The 21,512-nt window shown below is 43.6% G+C and overlaps 1 protein-coding gene across 1 annotated transcript in view; it reads left to right on the forward strand.

Moving 5' to 3' along the window:
• The first annotated feature begins 2,932 nt into the window (after positions 1–2,932).
• Positions 2,933–21,512, forward strand: part of ZNF608 (zinc finger protein 608) — a 111,392-nt gene continuing 92,812 nt past the window's right edge. The window contains 10 exon segments of the mRNA XM_047729809.1: positions 2,933–3,192; positions 6,609–7,083; positions 7,086–7,129; positions 7,131–7,152; positions 7,155–7,204; positions 7,206–7,315; positions 7,317–7,438; positions 7,441–7,530; positions 7,533–7,683; positions 11,070–11,079. Coding sequence (XP_047585765.1) covers positions 6,807–7,083; positions 7,086–7,129; positions 7,131–7,152; positions 7,155–7,204; positions 7,206–7,315; positions 7,317–7,438; positions 7,441–7,530; positions 7,533–7,683; positions 11,070–11,079 — 876 coding nt within the window. The 5' untranslated portion in view covers positions 2,933–3,192; positions 6,609–6,806.

Below are 21,512 nucleotides of genomic sequence, written 5' to 3' on the forward strand. Positions count from 1 at the left end.
AAATGTAAAATTATAAAGTGCACATATTATCCGATAGCGAACTGGTATTACCGAGTTTGTGCATGGGATATTAGTAGGGAGTCTAGCATGTTCCTGTTATCCCAGAAGAGAAAAAGATACATTTTTCTTCTCCAAAATCACGAACTTCCCAATTTTGTGAGGGGTGTAGCTCTGATTTTCTAAAGCCGGTAGTTAATTATCTTAGTTTCACTCATCAATTAGCTGATAGCCCTCTGATGTCTCTTGATTGCCCCCTTTGTCAAACAAAACAAAACAAACACACGCAAAGCGAGCATAACAACTCCGGCTTATTCAAATCTTCGGGAAGAATGCGGAGGGCCGGCGATGGGGGTGGGGTGCCAATGGAGTGTGGCTCTGTTGGAATAGGAGGAAAATGCTTTGGGTTAAATATGTTGACTGAGTTTGGCCTAAGCCTCTATCTTTGGCCAGTGGGGCTTCCTTAGCAAAAAAAGTTTAAGATTTAGTGTTAGGGGTTAATGTTAGGGTTATATCAGATTGTTTGAGTATTAGGAAGCCTGAGCTTTGGTTTTAAGAGTCTCATGCTCTACCGACTGAGCTAGCCGGGCACATCTGAGCTTTGGTTTTAGTCATACTCAAATCTATGCCGTGTGATTTGCTTTTTACCAAGGGAGTGTGCTGGAGGGGTGCTTGTACCCTTTCCAACTTCACCAACTTCAGATCTCATTTTCTGAGCTTTTTGAAATCCAGAGCTGGTGATCGATTTTTCCAAGGTGATGTAATATATAGGGTAGCCATGGTCTTCCAGAGGCTGAAATGGAGTAGATACCCTGGGGACCCTGAGGTGCCCAAGAGTGATCTGGAGGTGTGAGGAACCACTCTTCCAAAGAAGGAAAGGTTTTTTTTGTTGTTGTTTTTTTTTAAAATCACCTTATGGTGCTGTGTTATTATCAATGGGATATAATTCATTGGGACATATTATCAATGGGATATAATTCAATGGGACATAAAAAAAATTCTAAAATCTGTACATTCAAAAATACAAAACAAATATCAAAGTTAAAATGGAGCGTGTGTGGTTATTAGGTGGTTAATTGGCTCCTTCATTTGTTGATGTACAGTGTTGATTTACATGCAGATCTATTTAGGGACTATTCTAGGACTATTTAAGGACTATTCTAGATTTCATTCCTCTGGTTTATAGACCTCAGGAAAGGGTGGGAACTGCTGTTTGTTACTGTTGGCACATCAAATTTAGTTCATCGTGGCCAATGAAACAACTAATTGGAGGTTTTTTTTTCTTTTTTAGAACTAAATATATTGAAAGCTCAAACATGAGTCAATAGACATTACTTAAAACATGTGACATAAATATTTTTATTGACCCACAAAGTCATCACTGAACATTTATATCATAAGCTGTCTTTTGCTAGCACTAATCCACTTTGTATGTCCATTCGACTCAGTGAAGACACATTCCCGCATTACACTTGTCATGTGGAAATTACAGTAGTGCTGGCTCTTTAATGCTTGGGATCATAATGCTTCCAATGAAACTCAGATCGCACTTTGACTTTAAAATCTCCACATCATAGCTCCTAAAAGGAATGGCAAGTAACAGTGAAAAATTAAAAATAAAGGTACTTTAAAGCCTTTATATATTTATACACATTAAGTATACTTGCTGTTACAGTACAATACTGAACTTATGTTATACAACCTCTCTTATTCTGTGACCTCAGAGTCCCATTAACTTGGTTTTTGGCATCCGCCCTATAATAAACTCTAAAATATTTCTGTATTCCTGGTGGATTGAGCAGTGTGGCAGTCAGAGGACTTTGCACCTCCCTTTCCCCAAGATAGGGTTAAAGATGGGGGAGGGGAGGGGAACTCTGACAATCTTTCCGTTTAAAAATGCACACTGGGGGACTGTTTAACGGGTTACTCTTTCTAGTATATTTATCTCCCACAAATCGATTTTGTAAAAAATGAGGCTGGCCCGGGGTGTTCAATATGGTTGGCTTGGCCCTTCTTTTATTTTTAAATTTTTTTTTGGTTGCAGCCTCGGACCAGGTGGAAAAGATTTGTTACAAATTCCAGGGAAGAACCGTTCCCGTAGTGGTGGTTAAATGGTTGCTAGCCTTCACACTTGAGTGCCTGTAGACCAGAAGACTGGAAACGAAAGGGTTACTTGTTTCCCTATCACCGCCTTTACCCCCAGATCGATTTTTCTTATTTAATCAGCGAGTAAAAAGAGAGACGACTGGGGGAGAAAAAAATTGGAAGAAGGGCAAAGTGGTGGTGGTGGTGGTGACGGGGGGAGTTGAAAGCCAGAAGCCGCAGTACAGAAAATCGGTCTTGGGAGTTCGCGCTGCCGAGTCCTTGCAACAAGGAAGGGAAGCCAGCAAAAAAATCGCTCTCAGTCATTTCCACACAGCCAGCCTCCCCTTTCTTCCTCGCTCCGCGCTAGTGGCTCATTTGGCTTCCCTCTGCCACCGAGCGATCACATACATTATTTCCCCCAAGATAACACAATCAAACTTGTATTTACCGACATCCTTTCCTCGCAGCCTGTTTTGAGATTTGTTTTAATAAATAAGTGTTTTATGTGAATGATGTAGTCATTGAAACGGGCGCACCATCCCCCCCCCCCACCCTTCGTTACTGCAGGAGGTTCCTCAACCCCAATCTGGTTGAAAAATAAAACGCTTTGTCTCCACAACCACCCCCAACCGCACCCCCACCCGCTCTCAGTGTGTGTTTTATACGTGTGTATATCTCAACCCCCTACAGTAGCCAAGAGAAAGCAGCTAGCCAATGAGAGAGCCCAGTTTCATAAAAGCTGCTCTCTGATTGGCCTGATGCGAAAGGGCAATGGGAACAAAGAAAAGTCCCTTTCAGGTATAGAGGCTGAGAGCTCCTTTTGCTCCACTCCCCCTGTGTGTGTGTTGTGTTTCAGTCCTGATTTCAGTGTTGCAGAACAAGCTTGTGGTGTGTGTGTGCACCAGGGGGATTTTTCTTTTCTTTTCTTTTCTTTTAAATTTTAATTTTTGCTTTTATAAAAAATACACAGGACGGTCTGTGACATTTGATGGTCCATCTTCTTTAATAATAAATTTGTTGAAGAGATTATAATTTCCAAAATAAAGCGGCTGCAACCAAACACATTCAATGCAGTTAGAAGGAAAAGGTCAACTCGATCCAATACAGACCGTAAGTACGGTTGCGTGGTGTGTCTCTATATAGCACTTAGCGGGGACTTCATGCAGGGGAATGTGCGAGTTTTATGCATTGAAATGAGGAACTAGTTACAGGGTTTGGCTTTTGCATTGAGAAAACACCCCAAGAAGGGTGAATTTTATTCAGTGGAGGGTGAAGCATTTGTAACTTCACACAAATTAAGCTTGACTGGGCACTCGGGGTAACTTAGAGTAAATTACCTTTTGGGCTGTAACCCAAGGAGAATAAAAGTGACACAGTTAACATATCTGATCTGTAGTGTCCCATTCCCTAGCTCACCTCGCCCCCTCCCTCTCTTAGCCTAGCTGGGCAAGACCCTCTTCCAACCGAGCCAGGAAAATGGGGGGCAAGGGCAGAACAGCCGATTTCTGTCTCTTGCCACATCCTAGTGCCCATAAGTTTATATTAAACAAGGGAATAGTCACCCATTACATGTAATGGTTATAATTACCATTTTCCACCTCCTTAAAAAAGCAAGCAGCAAAAACACCATTAAGGGGGGGGGGGGAAGCCCCACCCAACCCAAACAAAACCCACAAATAGAGTAACAATGGTGTGTTTATTACAGGACCTGGCTTGGTAGCTAGCAAAATGTTTTTCTTTGTTTAAGACAAGAGGGGGTCCCAAACCCAAGTAGCTTGGAGGTGCCCTCCCCGCTCTTCTGGGCGTCCCCATCCCTGGCCCCTTGGGAAAGCCGACAAATTGGAGATAAGTTGAGGAAAGGTTTATAAGGTGTTTCTTTAAAACATCTGCTTTGCTCTTGTGCTCATTACATTTCACTCCTTCGAACTTCCGAGAGCCTATATCTGCGAGAAATGTTTCACATTCATAACTTGTAGCTGCGCCCACTGCAGGGGGGTGGGGGCGCGGGGAGGCGGCGGCGGGGGGGGGCAGTGTATGCAGGGGGAGGGGAGAGACCTTCAGCTTTTTTTTAAAGACCAGATCAGTATTTTCTTGATACGCTTGTCACCATTTTTGTTCTCACGACAACCAATTGAGCCCTTGATCCTCACGTGATGTGAAAGGCTTGCACTGTAACAAAATCGCTCCTTTTAGATGGTTGGTTGTTGCTAACTCGCCCATCCCCCTCTCCCAGCCCCGACATTTCCAGCAAAGCGACTCTCCACTTCCAATCCATCAACAATTCATTACTGCTTTTAGCTTCCAAACGCCAGCTAATTAAAAATACTAAGCCAAGCTCCGGGGCCATCTGACTAAACACAGGAGGGGGTGGGCGAGAGAGGAGGAGGAGAGAAAAATAAATAAAAGGGAGACGCACCGTTTGCTGCGACTATCAATGGGAAAAACTGTCCTGAAAAAGGTCGCCTTAAAAAAAATTTTTTTTTTTTACTCTAATTATCGAATTACCACATGACTGATTGGCTTGAGAGACAACGGATTCCCCTCCCCCCCCAAGGGACTGTACTAGGAACTCGGTTCCTTTTTCTTAAAACAACATAAAACAGGAAAACATTACATCCTTTGGGTTTCGAAGACTGAAACAATTTTAAACGCCGTTATTTCCTCACTCCACCGCCCACCGCCCCCAGCCCCGAGCGAATGCTGTTATAACTGGTTTATCAGCTCACTGAATCATCCCCTCCCCCTCCACACCTTTTTCTCCTCTTGCTGGGCATCTCATCCTACCCTTTCTTCCTCCCCCTTTTCCCCTCCCCCCTCCTCCACCTCCTCCCCTCCTCCTCTCCCGTCCGCTCCCCTCCTCCCCCTTCCCCTCGTCCTCCCCCTCCTTTCCTCTTAAGTTAGTTCAAGAAATCAAATCTGTCAGGACGGGCGGAAAAATGCCACTTCCCGACTAACAGGCGGAATCCAGCCCAGATTTTCAGTCGTTTCTTCTTATTCTTTCTTCCCTTTCACTAATTTATCCCGATGTTAGCACATTCTGTCTTGTTACTAGCGGACGCCTGTAGGTTTGCTACATGGGATCATTACTTACTGATCACGGTGACTCTGAAGTCTGGAACTGAAGGCGGAATGAGAAGTTGGGAAAACTTTTTTCTCTAAGCTCTCTCTCTCTTTCTTTTTCTTTTTTCTTTTTTTAAAACCTATTATTCTCGATGCTTGTTAAGAGGAAAAAAAACCTTTGGTACTTCTGTTGTGAATGTGAAACATTATCTTCCAGCTGTACAGTGACACATTTTTTTAAGGAGAAAAGGACTCCTGATCCGTTTGCCAAAAGGGGGGTGGGGAGGTGGAATAATGTTATCGAGTGATTATTCTGGCTGAGATGTGTTATTTGGTTTCTTCCTTCTTGATCATTTGGTGTTTAAGTAAAATGAGGCACAGGCTTGTTTGCCGAGTGGAGTGGGAAAGGCATTTTGATTTGCTGGCCTAATTAAAAAATGATAAAGGATTAAAGGTAAGCAATGTCTGTGTGTGTGTGTGTGTGTGTGTGTGTGTGTATGTATATTTATTTATTTTTCTCGACAATCAACTGTTAAAAGGGGCTGATCCCTTTAAAAACCGTTTTAACTGATCTTTGTCAAACACACTCATTTGCGGTCATTGAGGCCACCTTGGCGCAGACTACTTAAAGTGCATGTCTTAATCAGTTTCCCCGTACAGTTAGTGGCACCATATTTAACAGATTGAGCAAGTCTGTGACCTAGGAATACGGTAGAATTGTTTATATGTGATTTTTTTTTCCCTCAAAAGGCAGGTACTCAGCCTTTTATTTAGCACTGTCTTTTCTATAGAGAAATGCTCGTAAAGACGTGTGTGTGTATTTCAAAAATAAAATTGTATAAACTGTTGGGGGAGAGAGGGTATGTGTTTATGGGAGGGGGGGTAGTTATTCATTGTTTTTCCTGTTCCTTACTGGGAACAAAAAACAGATTGCCCAGACGATTTGTAAAAAGAAGTAATCAAATTAGAAATACGGATAATTTAGAAACATCATTCTGAAACTAGCCTCAGAGAACTTCCAAGGTCTGGTCTTTGAAACTGCAAGATCTAGGACATGTTTGGGGATGTTTAAAGCTGTGTTCCTCTCTCTTGTCTTGAGTGTTTAGGCTGTGTTTCTGGGGTTGAGATAATACATGTATGGAAAAAAATATCCTAAACTTTTTTTTTTTAAACCTTCCTGGACTTGACACAGATCTTTAAGATATCTTAATGCCTTTAAAAAAGTGCTTATCCTTATGTTGTTGATAAAGGGATTTTTTTTTTTTTAAAGCTACTATTAAGATCCTTACTGTTGTGGGTAAGTTTTTTGGGTTTGGTTATTTTCCTTTAAACCCGACTGTGGAGACAATATATGAACCACCTTCCTGTCCATCCTTCCCTGTGCCCCTTACTGACTCCCCAGTGTTAATCGTTTTTTATTCTGGTAACACCCAGACAAGAAATATTCGACTTTCCCCCCTTCACAGGAAAAGGTGGACCTGGACTGAAGGGTGTAAAATCTCTGGACACATTCCTGGGGCAGGAAAAAGAAGAGGAAGATTAGAAGATCTTTTTTTTTTTTTTTTTTTTTTTTTTAAGAGAAAGCCCAGCGGAGCTAAACGAATGTCCCCTCATCTCCAAAGGAAAGTTCATCGGATTTTTATTCTAGAGAGCCCATCTTCAGGATGTCAGTGAACATTTCTGCTGCAGGAAAAGGTGTGGATCCAAATACGGTTGATACTTATGACAGTGGTGATGATTGGGAAATCGGGGTTGGAAATCTAATCATTGATTTGGACGCTGATTTGGAGAAGGACAGACAGAAATTTGAGATGAATAATTCCACCAACACCACCAGCAGCAGCAACTCCAAGGATTGTGGAGGTCTGGCCTCCGGTGGGGCCGGTGCTACCGCAGCCTTAGCTGATGGCCTAAAATTTGCTTCTGTTCAGCCCTCCGCTCCCATGGGAATTCACACAAAGAGACCAGCAAATCAAAAGTGAAAAGGGAGTAAAACTTCTAAGGATGGTAATAATCTCTGCCTTCTGCCGCCTTGTATGGGATTCCCGAGATCAGCGGCACTGGGCAAGAGGCAGGAAGTCCAAGGGCGCCCTGGAGAGGCAACTGGCATGAATTCAGCGCTGGGTCAAAGTGTGAGCGGCGGCGGCGGCGGCGGCGGCGGCGGCAACCCAACGGCAGTATGCGGGCACCGGCCCCTCCGCTGCCCCCGCGGGGCGGCCTCCTGCGGGAAAGCAAGAGGAGAAGCCAGGTAAAAGCCAGAGCAGCCGAGGCGCCAAGCGGGATAAGGATGCGGGGAAATCCGGAAGGACAAGCACGACCTGCTTCAGGGCCACCAGAATGGCTGTGGTAGCCAGGCCCCTTCCGGGGGGCACCTCTATGGCTTTGGGGCCAGAGCAATGGAGGTGGCGCCAGCCCCTTCCACTGCGGGGGCGCTGGGAGTGGCAGCGTCGCGGCTGCTGGGGAAGTTAGCAAAAGTGCCCCGGATTCAGGGCTCATGGGAAACTCTGTGTTGGTAAAGAAGGAAGAGGAGGAGGAGGATAGGCCACAGTCGAATCAAGAAACGGAAACGAGAAGGTAGGATCAAGTCGCCTTCCTCGATTTCCCACTTTCCTTTGTGTGCATTTGTGTGGTGTGTGTCGGGCGGGGGGGGGTGTGCCTCTGTGTGCCTCCCACTTCTTCGTGCTTCCTGGTTCTTTGTGAGGTTCTGTTGGTGTGCCTCCTTTCCGTGGACATTTGGAGTGGGGGTGCTGACCTCGGGTGCAGGGTTTTCAGCTCTTGCTGCTTCTGCCGCCGCTGCCCGCCGCCGCCGCCGGGCGGTGCTGAGTGTTTGGTTTCCCCAGGTGGGAGGGCCTGGGTGTTCCCAGCGCCTTTGCCCTGCACCAAGGCTCCTGGCCAGTCAGCCGGCGGTGGTGTGCTTTTAATAGCAGACCTGCTCTTACACCCCTTGACTCAGGTCCTGGTTTTCCTCGCCTAAGGAGAGCTGTCTTAGGTTTTCATGTGCCCGCCCTGGTATTTCTGGTAATGTGTCCTTACGTGCAGGGTTCACGTTCCCTCCCTGGAAGAGGTTATGTCGAGGGTTCTCATTTACACTCTCCCCTCAACCTGTTTCTTTTTCCCAGACTTTCTCCAAAATGGTTCTGTCAAAGGGTATCCTCCTTGGATGGGTTCCCCTTACAGGTCCTGAATTTAAACCCCAGCCTTGGCGTCCTAGGGTCATTGCTTTCTTAACTGTGTGGAAAGACTGGAACGGTTTTGGTGGTTTCTAGGACTTTACCCTGGTTCCCTCGCCCAGTTCTTAGCTGGAGATTTCAGAGTGTTATCCCTTGGATTTCTAGCTTGCCTAGGGAGTGGAAAGGTTGGTAAGAAAAGTAAAACAGACTGGGCGGATTGGTGTTCCTGAGAATGGGGCAAGGGCCAGAGGGGACGGGAATTTAGTGTGGCATTTGAGTAATGGGGGATCCTCGATATAAGCCCTGTGGACCCTTTCTGCCGTCTCTCGTCATTGTCTTAAGGTCTAGTTAGAGACTGCCCTTTGAAAAACTGCCCCCTCATTGGGGGTGAGGGGTGGGGGGTGGGGGATGTGCTGCTTGGTGCTGGAGGCCTGTGACTTACTGGTCTGCTGACGGTCATGCGTTGAATAGCGTCCCAGGACGGAAGGGGCTCTGTCCACCCGGCAGTTTGGAAGTGAGCTGGGGGTGTGAGTATGTTTGTATGAAATCAACCTTTAGATTAAATCTGCCGGTCCCGCCTCGCAGACGCAAAACTCATATCCTGTAGTTTCTGGCATGGTTGTTTGGAAATATGCTTATTAAATAAGCATATTATTAAATAATTTGATTTTTTTTCCCAATGTCCAGAGAACTGTCAGATGTGTTTGGGTGATTATTTCTGATTATTTCTGTGGCCAGTTATCCACTGCTCTCTCTTCAGACCTCTCCATCTTTGTGGCCGTGGGTTCAAGATTAAAGTGGGAGTGCAGGCAGAGGTCCTGATTTTTCTGGTTTTAGAAGCTGTGGAAAGTATATTAAGGTGCGGATGATGCCCAAATCACCGACAGCCTCCGGACACTTATTTTATTCGTATACCTTGGCTCCGACATCTTTTTACACCAATGAACCCAAAAGCATTTTAAAAATCCCAGGTTTCGCTTCTCAACATTTCATTGTGGAGTTGCACATGATTTTCTGCTAAAAGGCGTTCAGAAATCTTCTTACTTAGTACAGTAGGGCATTTACTTTTGTTGCCAATCGTCTTCAAATTGCACTTCTAATCTGCTCTAACTATCTAGATGAATTGCCCTAATCCAGTGCTCACAATGGCTGTGGTTAAGGAGTCAGAGGCATTTGATTGGATTCACGGCTGCCTGGAATGTGGGAGGTACTGCCCTTTTGCATTCCCCCTTAGCCTTTTAATCTTCCAGCCAAATGTTCACATTCAACAATTTTGTTTAGCTGGCAATCGGAACATTTCAGTATCTCAAAGGCTGCTGTCATGGCAACTGAGATTAGAGCACGGTGTCGGTTCTCCAGTTTTTGTGTTCTTCCTCACTTTCCAGTCACAGAGGAAACGGGAGAAAGAATGGAGGAATTAAATTATTCATCTACGTGCAACTCATCTTCAGGCGGAGCAGGATAAATGGGATGATACGAATTGCATAAACGAAGAGCAAACAAGTCGCGATGGGGCCGGGCCAGAGTGGAGGAGGGGAGGGGGGGGCGGGGAGGAGAAAGCTCGGCGCGTTGAGACACAGCCCACCGCCCTCCGCCAACCGTGGCGGCTGGTGTTGGCACGGGGGCCCTTCAGGGATGGCTCCGAGGGGCTTGAATCCTGCAGCGCTGGCCATTCTCTGTCTAGCAGGGGGAGGGGGGTGTTGGCTCAGGAACGCTGATCCTTAGGCTTTCCCCCCTACCCACTCCCCACCCCCCCCACCTCACCTCATCTCACCTCTTCTCTTAAGAAGGCTTGCCTCCTGGCCACGCGGGCACTCCCTTGCCCCCCACATGCCACCCCCCGGGGGGGGGGGTCACTCTAATTCCACTAGCTCGTGGCTGGGAAAATGAGACCTCAATTTAGGGACTGCTTTCCAACGAGAGGAGGCTACCCTTTCAGGAGGTACAAGGAGGGCGCGCCTTACCTGACTAATTCTACACCGAGGCATCTTCAGAGAAAGGTTTTCTGACGTTTTGTTGAATGTTTTAATTTCCGCCTTGCTTGATGTTCTTGGCCGGTGACGAGTAAGGGTCTCACAAGTGAAGATGATTAATTTTCAGCAATCAGGTGCGGCTCACGAGGGGCCAAACGTGAAAACCCAAGGAGGGGGTTTGAGGTGCGGGAGCTTTTCCTCTGTCTCCTCCACACCCCCCCCCCCCCTTGAAAGGTTTCACAGGAGATTCATAAGACTTGCTGTCACCGGTTAATTTTCACAGCATGCTTAAATGTCTATTTTTGGTCTGTTTATTCTGTTTCTACACTACACAAAGTCATGTAAAACATGATAAATTGGACCTTATGAAACCTAATTAAATCAATGAGTGTTCTACTCCTTTATGTGGAAACCACAAGTATGTTGTAAAAGTCGCCACTCCCTTAATACGTGAACGAAATCAAAACATGCCATAATTCTGAGATGTTTGAGCTATACTTCTATAGCCCATTTTGTGGTTAAGCCACCAGTGACATGTCTGAATAAGTAGATTTGACGGGTTGGCTTTGGGTTGTTAAAACCTGCTTCTCCACCTTCCCCCTCCTTTCTTTTAAAGCCTAAGAACCTCTACAGAGGCTCTCCTTAGCGTCTTAGAGTTTTGACTTATCAGATACAGGCACTCGGCCCGGCTAAACAGGGTGCATGGTTTTATTTGATTGCTGGAAAATTCTCAACGACATAGGAGAATTCTTAAAAACACCTAATACTTAAGTAGACATGAAAGGCACAGGAGAGCTTACAGTCGTGTCTCAGGGTTCTGACTACTCAGTGCATATTCAGGAAGGAGAATTACTTTCCTGATATCATATTGCTTTCATTATGCCGGTCCCTAACAGCCTAAAGGTGGTGTCTACAAATGGACCTGTCTATAAGGGTATCATTCATTTTATTTTACTCTCTTGGAGAAGCCTTTTACACTTCACTAGGGAATTCTGGCACATTTTCTAAGTGAGTGTGAGCAGTTTAGGAACATATTTTGATTAATGAGTTGTGGGGACCGTATGCCGGTCTCTCCCTCCCCAGCCCCCCAAATTCGGTGTCCCCTACAAATTCTGCTTAGATAGTACAGTTTATCTGCTGTGAAATAAAAGGGCAGAAAGGTCACTTGCTATAATTAAAGAACAAAGTCCATTGTTGTTGGACAGCAAACTGTCTGGAAAGCTGCACATAAGGGATTTCGTGGTTAAAAACATTGGTAACTAAGGCTGGGCTTCCAGTCAGCGTTGGTCCCGCTCCTCAGATTTCTCTGAGCGGCCTGGGAGGGTGACAGGGCTTTTTTGAGGTAGATGCAGAGGCGGTCCTTCCCTGAGCAAGTTTTCTGTGAGAACCCAAGCAACTTGGGAGCCTTTGTGTGGCCAAGCATATCCCTGAGTCTTGAACAAATTATTTGAAACGGCATTTGAGCTGGCATGGTGGAGAGATGAAAAAAAAAAAAAAAACCCTACAGATCAAGATCATGGTAAAAGGAGATGAGTAATGTTTAGCAACTTTTAATAACTTTGCAAATAGTCTGGGAGAAAAAAAAGGGGGGGGGGCGTGGGGTGCAGAGGCATTGTCCACATGTCACCAGGTTAAGAATGCTCTTCAAGTGAAATTGTTTGGCGGTAAGATGGTTTTAATTAGAGTGTTAAAAAGACTTATTTTTCCTAAGCAGCATTTTATAGTTAGTAAATGAAATGTATGCCGAACGTGCTAAGCAGATATCTCCCTAACCACAGAGGTGTTCAATAACCAGATTCAAACAACATGGAAAGTACCATCTGTTCTTCGTTTTCAGCTTGAAAAACAAGGATTGAATGGCTGAGATTTGCTCCAATTTTGACTGTGTCTGTGCGTGTGTGTTTTTTTAATTTAAAAAAGTTCACCTGGTACTTCATAGAAACTTGAAATTGCAGGAATACGAGCAACACTGTGAAAACACATGTTCCTACATTTATTTTAACCAGTTCCACTTTTCTTTAAAAGATTTCCAGAAGCCCAGCCATGGAGCCCTTTATAATGGTTATTCGGTTTCCTGCAGGCAATCACAACGAGGGGTCAGCTCTTCAAAGATCGCACTGTTTAGTCAGTACCTGAATTATTCTGTCAATTTCCCCCCTGGAGGCAGGAGGGGCAAAGGCTCTCCCAGGCTAACTCTGGTCAGCGTTTATCGGGTAATCTAATTGTGTGCGATAGCACTTTGGACTGGTGTTGACTCTACAGAGCCCTTGCTCTCCTCCAGAGCTGTATCTGGGATGGTTGCTAATGAGGAAAATATTCTTTTCACGATGATAACTTTGGAGTCCTTGACTTTGAGACACGAAGCTTGGTTCTGGGCTTAGTGAGAGCCCTGGGTGAAATGGTATCCGGTCTTTGTTTGAGGTCTTTTATAGAAGCTAATGACTGGGCTTATGCCTCCCTGAGATAAATGACATTATCGCGGAGTGGGCTGACAGGAAACAGACATGTTAATGGTGAAGCTGCAGGGAAGGTCTGTTCGGGTTCTGACAAAAGAGCCAAGAAGGGACCCCTGGTTGTGGTCATTAACACATAATGCGTTCTTGCTCTTCCTAAGAGGCCCTTGATAATTGGAAAGCTATTTTAGCCACAAGCACTTACATCATAAATCTACCCCTCCTAGTTCCTTTGCATTTTTAAAAGTCTCAAAGTAATGTGTTCTTTGTTAACAAGTGTGCGATCTGGTTTTTTTAAATGGTGGCAGTTCTGGGCTGGGCATCCTGGGACGTCTGGGAGGGCTGCCCTTGGAACTGGCTTTATCTGATGCGATCTCAGTCTTTCATTGTGGCTCCGTCCTCCTTCTGTTTTAAGAAAGCAAAAATAAATAAGTAAATAAATAATAAAAAAATAAAGTGGGTCCAGGAGCTCAAAAGAAATTGTCTTTGTGCGTGAAGGGGTCTTGTGGGAGAGGGATAAAAATCCTGTTTTTTTATAGGTTGGGGAGAAGATTTTGTTCAGCGATTTGAATGTGATGAAATCTGCCTTTTGAAGGGTATATTTAAAAAGTCATGGGTATAATTGAGTTGCAGTGCGTTTTAAACTCTGCTTCTTGAACGGAGATAATTGCCATGTTGAACACACTCTAGAGGTGTAGAAGAGGTGGAAAGGATCATGTTATTCTATTCTTTAATATTAAGTGCTGAAAGTTTTTCATAGTAATTACTGTAGCACAACATAGTTTTGATTGCCAGCACTCTGAACTTGCCAGTGATCCGAACATCAAGGGTTTTGCTTGAATACTAAACAGTTTATTTCTTAAGTTACTTGTAGAACCTGGAAGCCAGAAACTAAGGAAACACTGGGCAGTCCCTAGCAGTATCACAGTGGAAATCACCCATCTTCCCTAGGATTGTTGCCCAATAAATAATACTCTCAATCTGTACAGCTAAGGTTAGAGATCCGGAGAGGAGAACAGGGGAATTCTTTGCTTCCGGAATGACATAGGTTGTCATTAGAGGCTAATATACGGATCACGTTGGTGCCCCGTAACTCCTGTTTCATAGGTGTGTGGATGATTATTAAGCAGGGAAATTCAGCTGAGTAAATTAGTAGATCAGATTGGCTTCAATCAAGGATTCACGAATGGAGCAGTAGCTCATCTTGCAAGCAGAAAGGAGCTCTGAGGAGCTGTAGGAAAGAGGAAAGGTTTTGAAAGGTAGACAGGAGGCTGGAGAAGCAAGTTTATTAGCAGAGCACCTTCCTAACGGGGCCGGGAGGGACCTATTGGGTTTCTTTCTGTGCTGACCAGGTAATCCCGTAATAATGGGTAAAAGCCTACATTCCTTGGGGAGGCTGAAACTGCAGTTAAATTGAAGTCTTGGTTTGCTGACGTGGGGTTTAGCACAAGTGACTCCATTTTGAGCCTGCTGTTTCTTTGTATAACAGTCCCCCCCACACACCCTTGATCAGACTTAGCTGAACTGAGAGAGATGGTCAAACTTTAAGACATGAAGTTCTCCCAGTTCTTGATCCCTTGGGGTGGGATTCACAGGTGGTGACCTCAGGCTCACCAGTTTTTAGTTGGTCATTTTCATCCTTCCTTTTCTGGCGTTCCAGTCTTAAGGGAGCTCATTTGCTTGGGGGTTCGCAGTTGGGAACATACCTTTAAAGGTTCTGAGAGAATACAGCGTGCCAGGGAGAGGACTGTGATGGTTATAAGTAGCATAGTGCCCAATGCCAGGAGTGTACTTTGAAGCCATGCTCCCAGCACCCAGACCAATCAAAGTCAAGTAAGTCAGAGAAAGACTGGGCTGAAGGAGTCACTCTGTAAGTTCAGTGGCTTGCTCAGTGATCGTCAGTAACTGAGTTTCAACATCCCGAGAAACGTGAATCCAGGTGTAGCTGGTGGTGTTGGTTAGAGCGCAGACCCCTAGGATGTTCTGGGGACAGCTTCTGCATTAGCAGTGGGTTCTGTAATATTTTCAAGAATTCAGGATGGGTTCCTGGTCATAGCCTCGTGTTTATTCCTAACCCCGGAAATCGAGACCTGCCAAAGGGAACTAATTTTAATCATGAAGGTGTGCTGGTATAACCATGGAGCCCAGTGAAATAAAAAGTTTCTGGACCATACACGTGGTTACTCTTTTTTTTTTTCCCAGTGAAATGTACCTACTTTTTTTTTTTTTTTTAAAGATTTTATTTATTTATTTGACAGAGAGAGAGAGAGAGAGAGAGAGGTCACAAGTAGGCAGAGAGGCAGGCAGAGAGAGAGGGGGAAGCAGGCTCCCTGCAGAGCAAAGAGCCCCAGTCGGGTCTCCATTCCTGGACCCTGAGATCATGACCTGAGCGGAAAGCAGAGGCTTAACCCACTGAGCCACCCAGGTGCCCCAGGAGTTCTAGACTTCTTGATCACTCTTGACTCTGGTTTCTTTGCACCCAACTAGATTGCAGAGTTCCCTGGTTTTTGGATATTAACCAGAGACATAGAAACAGACTCTTATGGTTAGGGTGTCAGATGAAATAGGGGAGGGGATAAGTTTGTTTGAGGGCATCTGAGGCAGGAGCATAGTGGCAAGTCCAGCCGTGTTTGGAGGTGGGTTACCCTCATTTGCAGTGACCTGGGAGATATGGATGATGGTGTTTATCTTTTCAGGCCAGTGCCAGAGTCAAGGAAGGAAAGACAAGAAGAAAGTTTTAGGTTTAAAGTATGAAGTCTTGGTCAGACATTTTGGAAAGAAACAGTGAACCTCAGTGTTGGCTCCTTGTCTTCCTAGTCAGTTTGATTTTGAGGTTTCGAGCTGGAGTCAAGGACCTGTCAGGTGGAGACTTCTTCAGCTATGAGATCCATTGTGTAACCCAGGTTCAAGTCTCTGAGGTTGGTGCCATCCAGATAGTGAGGGAAACCTGGCACATCCTCCCAAATAAACCGACGGGCAGTCTTTGTTCTTAGTGATTCCAATTCAGTAGGGCTGGCAGAAAACTGGAAACATTAGTTGGAGTTATAGCCAGATATATATATATATATTTTAAAGATTTTATTTATTTATTTGACACAGAGAGAGAGAGAGAGAGAGAGATCACAAGCAGGCAGAGAGGCAGGCAGAGAGAGAGGGGGAAGCAGGCTCCTCACCAAGCAGAGAGCCTGATGTGGGGCTTGATCCCAGGACTCTGGGATCATGACCCAAGCCGAAGGCAGAGGCTTTATTTAACCCACTGAGCCACCCAGGCGCCCCTATAGCCAGATATTTTAAGAAACCAGAAGAATTCAGCGCCCAGTCCTTTACAGGTAAATAACAAAATCTCAGAGGCAATTAATACGATTAGAATCTAATATAGAGATAAATCTAATATAGATATAAATGCAACATTTTTTTCTCTCTACAGTTATTTCCATTTTATACCCAAAAGAGTCACAGTAAAAGTAATTTGTTTGCTTTAAGCTTGGCTTGATTATTTGCATAAGTGCAGGAAGAATAGTGATTGATCAAAAATGCTCTTTTTAAGCTGGCTTTGCGGGAACCCTGTAAGCAAGGTACCATGCCAGTTTTTTCAAGGGTCTTTATTGGCTCCATAAAGTCAACCTCAGTTTTTAAAAACACTCTGGTCCTGAGTCTATGCACATGTTTCTCAAATACAAAGTTCCAGTAAAAGTCTTGGCAATATTACCAGTGTTCCCAATTGTGTCCTGTTACAAAGAGAATGGATTCTCATTGAACTTATGTAAATAACTATTTAGCCATAAAAAGAATACTCAAGAGTTTCCACATTCTGAAGACATCAGAGGAAATAGGAAATGTTTCATATTTGTTCATGAAGGTATACTTTACCAAATTATTGTAAGTCATAAATAGCTTAAGGGAAAAAGTTTCCCTAAATCTGGAAAAACAACATTAAAGTGGTACTTCACATAAGAAGTCATAAAAATATAATCATCCTCCTTAGTTCATTCAGTCCCATGTTACGAATTTTTGTTCTGCTAGAATCCACATTTTCCATTAGTTCTGAAAATTCTTAACTGGTTCATTATCATGATCTTAAAGTTATGAGAAACCTGTGTTTGCCAGAGTCCTTGTTTTGAAGCCTTGAAGATGATGTGCTTTTGCAGGAACACGTTTGTGAAAACATCTGGGCGAAACAGTAACTGTCTGAAAGTGAAAAGACTTATTAAAAAGATGTCCATTGTTAAAGATCAGATGAGAATTCATTAGAAGGGAATTGACAAGGAAATTTGGTTATTTCTGCCACACATGTTTTAAGATGATACCTGCAATTATGATGACAATAATCTTGTAATATTGGGCTTTAGGAATTTTATTTACATTCTGGAACACTTATATACCTATACAAATAACAATATAAAGAAGTTCTGGTTTTGAGGGGGGAGGAAGGGGGAAAAAAAGGAGTGTTAGTATTATTTTTCGACAATGCTTCCCATGTAATTCAGCATAACAAATAAGTCTACTTAGTTTCACATCTCCCTTTCTACAAGCAGAGAAAATAAATCTTTTCAGATGTTTCAGGGGCTCTCTGAAAAATCTCAAAGTAGTTTTTAGTCAAAAAGACTTCGTTTAGGATTTAGTTTTGGGAAGTTTGTCAGAAATATCAAGGGTTTTAAAGTACTTAGTCAATTAAGATTTTAGGTCACTGTGAAACAATATGGTTAAACATCTATTTAACCATAGGGGCAGATAAAGAGTTCCCAGGCAGGGGTGCCTGGCTGGCTCAGTCAGTAGAACATGTGACTCTTGATCTCAGGGTCTTGAGTTCAAGCCTCATTTTGGGCATAGAGCTCACACTCTTAAAAAAAATTGAGTAAAATAAAGACTTCACAGACAAATACAGAAAGTTCAAAAGTTGTACAATGTCTTAGAGTCCAGTAATCCAAGAAAACTCAGCAGATGAAAAAATATTAAGTTTCAGTTCTATATAAATATACTATGGATATTAAAGCCTATTTGTAAAACCCTTATAACAAATTTTTTTTTTTTAAAGATTTTATTTATTTATTTGACAGAGAGAGATCACAAGCAGGCAGAGAGGCAGGCAGAGAGAGAGGAGGAAGCAGGCTCCCTGCTGAGCAGAGAGCCTGACGCGGGGCTCGATCCCAGGACCCTGAGATCATGACCTGAGCCGAAGGCAGCGGCTTAACCCACTGAGCCACCCAGGCGCCCCCCTTATAACAAATTTTAATCTTACTAAGCTTGGTCATGCATAAAAATCTTTTCCCTCAATTTTTTATTTCAGAAACTTTGTCTTTTTCCATTCAGAGTTTGTCATCTGTTTTTTCTTTTTCATCCTGAAATAGCCACCTTTGCTTTAGGACAAAAGCACTTTCCTGTCAACAAAATGCATCTCCATTCCTCATACCTTTTTTTTTTTTTTTTTAAACCACATCCTACTTTTCTTTGGATACAGAGATGTGTCCCTTATTGTTTCTAGTCGTTTCAGTTACATACATTAGAATTTTTAACCCTTCAACACTTTCCCTTCTCCTGAAAGTTAAAAAAGTAAACAATTGTGCAGTGTCTGTTACAGTAGCATTCTGTGGCTTGGTGAGTTTATAAATACTTATAAGAATTTCTAGAAATAAATGTTTCCTCATAGTAAATGCACTGTGGCACATTACAAGTTTACCATTGGACCCAAATATCCTTAGTTCCTCTGTAAAAGGAGCCCAGAGTAGATAAACCTAATTTGACCAATGTATCCGTGTTTGGTTTTGTTTGGAGGTGATCTAGATAGTTCTTCAGTGGCCTGGACTTGCTTTATCATTTAATTTAGCAGAAGTTTGTTTCAAGTGGCTAAAAAGTTTTGGAGACAGGTTGCTGAGAAGTTGACAGAGAAAACTTTATCTCCTTTTCCTCTATTTGAATCATTTGTCCTTAACACTTACATGTAATTACCTATGAAAATTTCATTAGATATTAGACAAAGGCAGTCATCATCCCAAGTCATTTTTCTGGTTGACAAATGTAGCAGAGATAACATGAACTTAGCTGATTAGTAAACCCAGGTAGAAGAAAAGTTGTACATCTAGCTGCATTATATTCAATGTTGATAGTTCTAAAGATGTGCCTATGTTAATTAAACCAACAACGTCAATGTAGTTGTTACAAAGGATTATTTTAGATCACATGAACTTGAAAGAAGAGTTGGGGTTTTTATATTTTTTGAGAATTTTAGGAATCCTTCCACAATGACTTTTGAAGGCTCTTCTTTTTCCCTCTCGGTACAGTTTTATTTTACTTTGTGTGGGGGAAGGCCTAAAAACATCCTGTCGTGCTGTGAATAGTAGCGTCCAATTTGGTCATCTATTAAAAAAAATTCTTTAAAATATGTTGTCAGTTTTCACCTGGGACAAACACTAAAGATTTTTGACAATCTTCAACAACCCCGTGGACACAGGAGGGGTCCCCAAAGAGGGTGCAAAAAATATTTGATTCTTCTCACTCTACTGGGTGCTACAGAGATTTGGGAGAGCTGACTCTGATAACAGTTTTCTTCCTTAGCTGGCTTTTGTTAGTTTTCCCAGGATCCCGTCTGTAGGCTTCTCGTTGGGTTAAAGTACGCACCACAATTTGGCACGGCTTTGCATTAATTTTAATGTTGGTTTCCCCTTGGCTTTTAAAGGGAAAACACAGCAGACTACCAGAAAATTCCTGAGTCTCCTCAACTCTGGGAGGGCACCCTGTGGTGTCCCCCAAGAGAAGATAAAGGATTGTCTGTAAGACAGTTTGGTAGATTTGGTTTACTGTCATGTTCCACAGTCTTCTCAAAGTGTTCACCTATTGTCATGACCTCATTCTGTTTTCTGCCTTTTATTAATCCTTTAGTCTTAGAAGATCATCTTTCTGCAGAAACTTTTGAGGCTGTCCCCTTGGGTTTAGGACATTTTGAAACTATGGCCCTTAGTTTGGCTTTTGGCCAAGGAGTGAAAGATACCTGAAGAGGGTCACCTGGAGCCATGGGTGGTCTTATTTTAAAACTATTTACTAGGCTTTTCAGAGTGAAAAGTGGCTTTAGAAAAAGGATCAATAGATTGAGTATTCAAAGGGTGAAGGAGAGGGGTGGGAGTTATGTCTGGCTTCAGGTTCTTGTTTTAGGTACGTTTTGTACATTGAATTTTTCATTGACTCATTGCAATGAATCTTTCAATGTAGCTATTTTGGAATTTTGAGGACTTTAGAGGCTTAAACTAGATAACCCATTCTGTTTGTTTGATTTGGGAACGCTTGCTTCTTTTTTTTTTTTTTTTTTTTTTAATATTTATTTATTTGACAGAGAGACACAGCGAGAGAGGGAACACAAGCAGGGGGAGTGAGAGAGAGAGAAGCAGGCCCCCCACCAAGCCGGGAGCCCGACACGGGGCCCGATCCCAGAACCCCGGGATCATGACCCGAGCCGAAGGCAGATGCTCAACGACTGAGCCACCCAGGTGCCCCGGGAACGCTTGCTTCTTAAGCCCACTTCTTCAAAGATCTTGTCAATGGGAGCATTCCAGTAATGGTCATTGTAATTTCCCTGAGGGTGGGCAACAGTTTGGTAGGACCCTACCTACAAATGGAGAGTAACCCACACTTGCGTCTTGCCATATTTTGGAGCCTCCAAATTCTACAGTTACCTAGCCAAGTGCTTAGGACAGAAACAAGCTCAGTAAGGTTTTTCACATTCTTTTTTCTTAAATTGATCTATAACTTCTGGGGCCATAGTGTTTGGACACCAAATAAGTAGGTATGCCAGAAGGTGGTACATTTAACTCTTTAAGTGTTTTAAGTGTTTAAGTGTTTTAACTCTAAATGTTTTAAGATCCCCCCCGCCCCTCCCCCCAATAAGTCTTTGGCTGTCTTAGAGCCAAACTAATACCTAAGAGGAGGGATGTGTCACTTGGTTGAGGATCTTGTGGTGGTTTACATTGCACCTTGTTGCATGGAAATTTTCTTGAGGTTGGCAGGTGAACTAGTGTCAATCTTACCCTCTTTATCAACTTACCGTAACATGGAAGTTTCTGGGTTAGGAGGCGAGTGCTGTATCAGCTGTTCAGTGTTTGACCCATGCCATCAGTTCTGTGGATTTTTGTATTTCTTTTGTGTGTGTGTTTGTTTGTTTGTTTTGTTTTGTTTTGTTTTGTTTGTCTCCCAAGATTCCCATGAACAATGTAGCCTTTACCTAAAACAAAATTTTATTCACCCAAGGCCTCACACTGGACCCAGGACAGCTTAAGTCAAGCCAAGTCTGGGTTAAATCTGACCCTGTCCAGTCCCACCGAGAGTGGACTAAATGGTACCTTCCTCATTAAAAACCAACCGTTATTTTCCTCATAATGAATGTTCCCCAGGTTTTTTTAAGTTGGACTCAAGTCTAGTGACCAGTAGCATTACCCAGTGTGGAATCTGGGAGCACTGGGAAAAGATTTTGGTGAGGGATTCCAGTCAAATGAGGAGCTTTGGAAACTTAGTTAGATCAAAAGCTCCACGCCAAGAGAGTGAACCTCAGAACCGACAGGAACACATTCACAGCCCTCCCCCTGGCAGTGGTGAAAAAGACAGATCAAAAAAGTTTTCTCGGGGGTGGGGGTGGGGGTGGGGGTGCCTGGGTGGCTCAGTGGGTTAAAGCCTCTGCCTTTGGCTCAGATCACGATCCCAGCGTCCTGGGATCAAGCCCAGCATCGGGCTCTCTGCCCCGCGGGGAGCCTGCTTCCCTTCCTCTCTCTGCCTGCCTCTCTGCCTACTTG

Source organism: Lutra lutra, chromosome 5 (assembly GCF_902655055.1).
Source record: "Lutra lutra chromosome 5, mLutLut1.2, whole genome shotgun sequence".
Taxonomy (NCBI): Eukaryota; Metazoa; Chordata; class Mammalia; order Carnivora; family Mustelidae; genus Lutra; species Lutra lutra.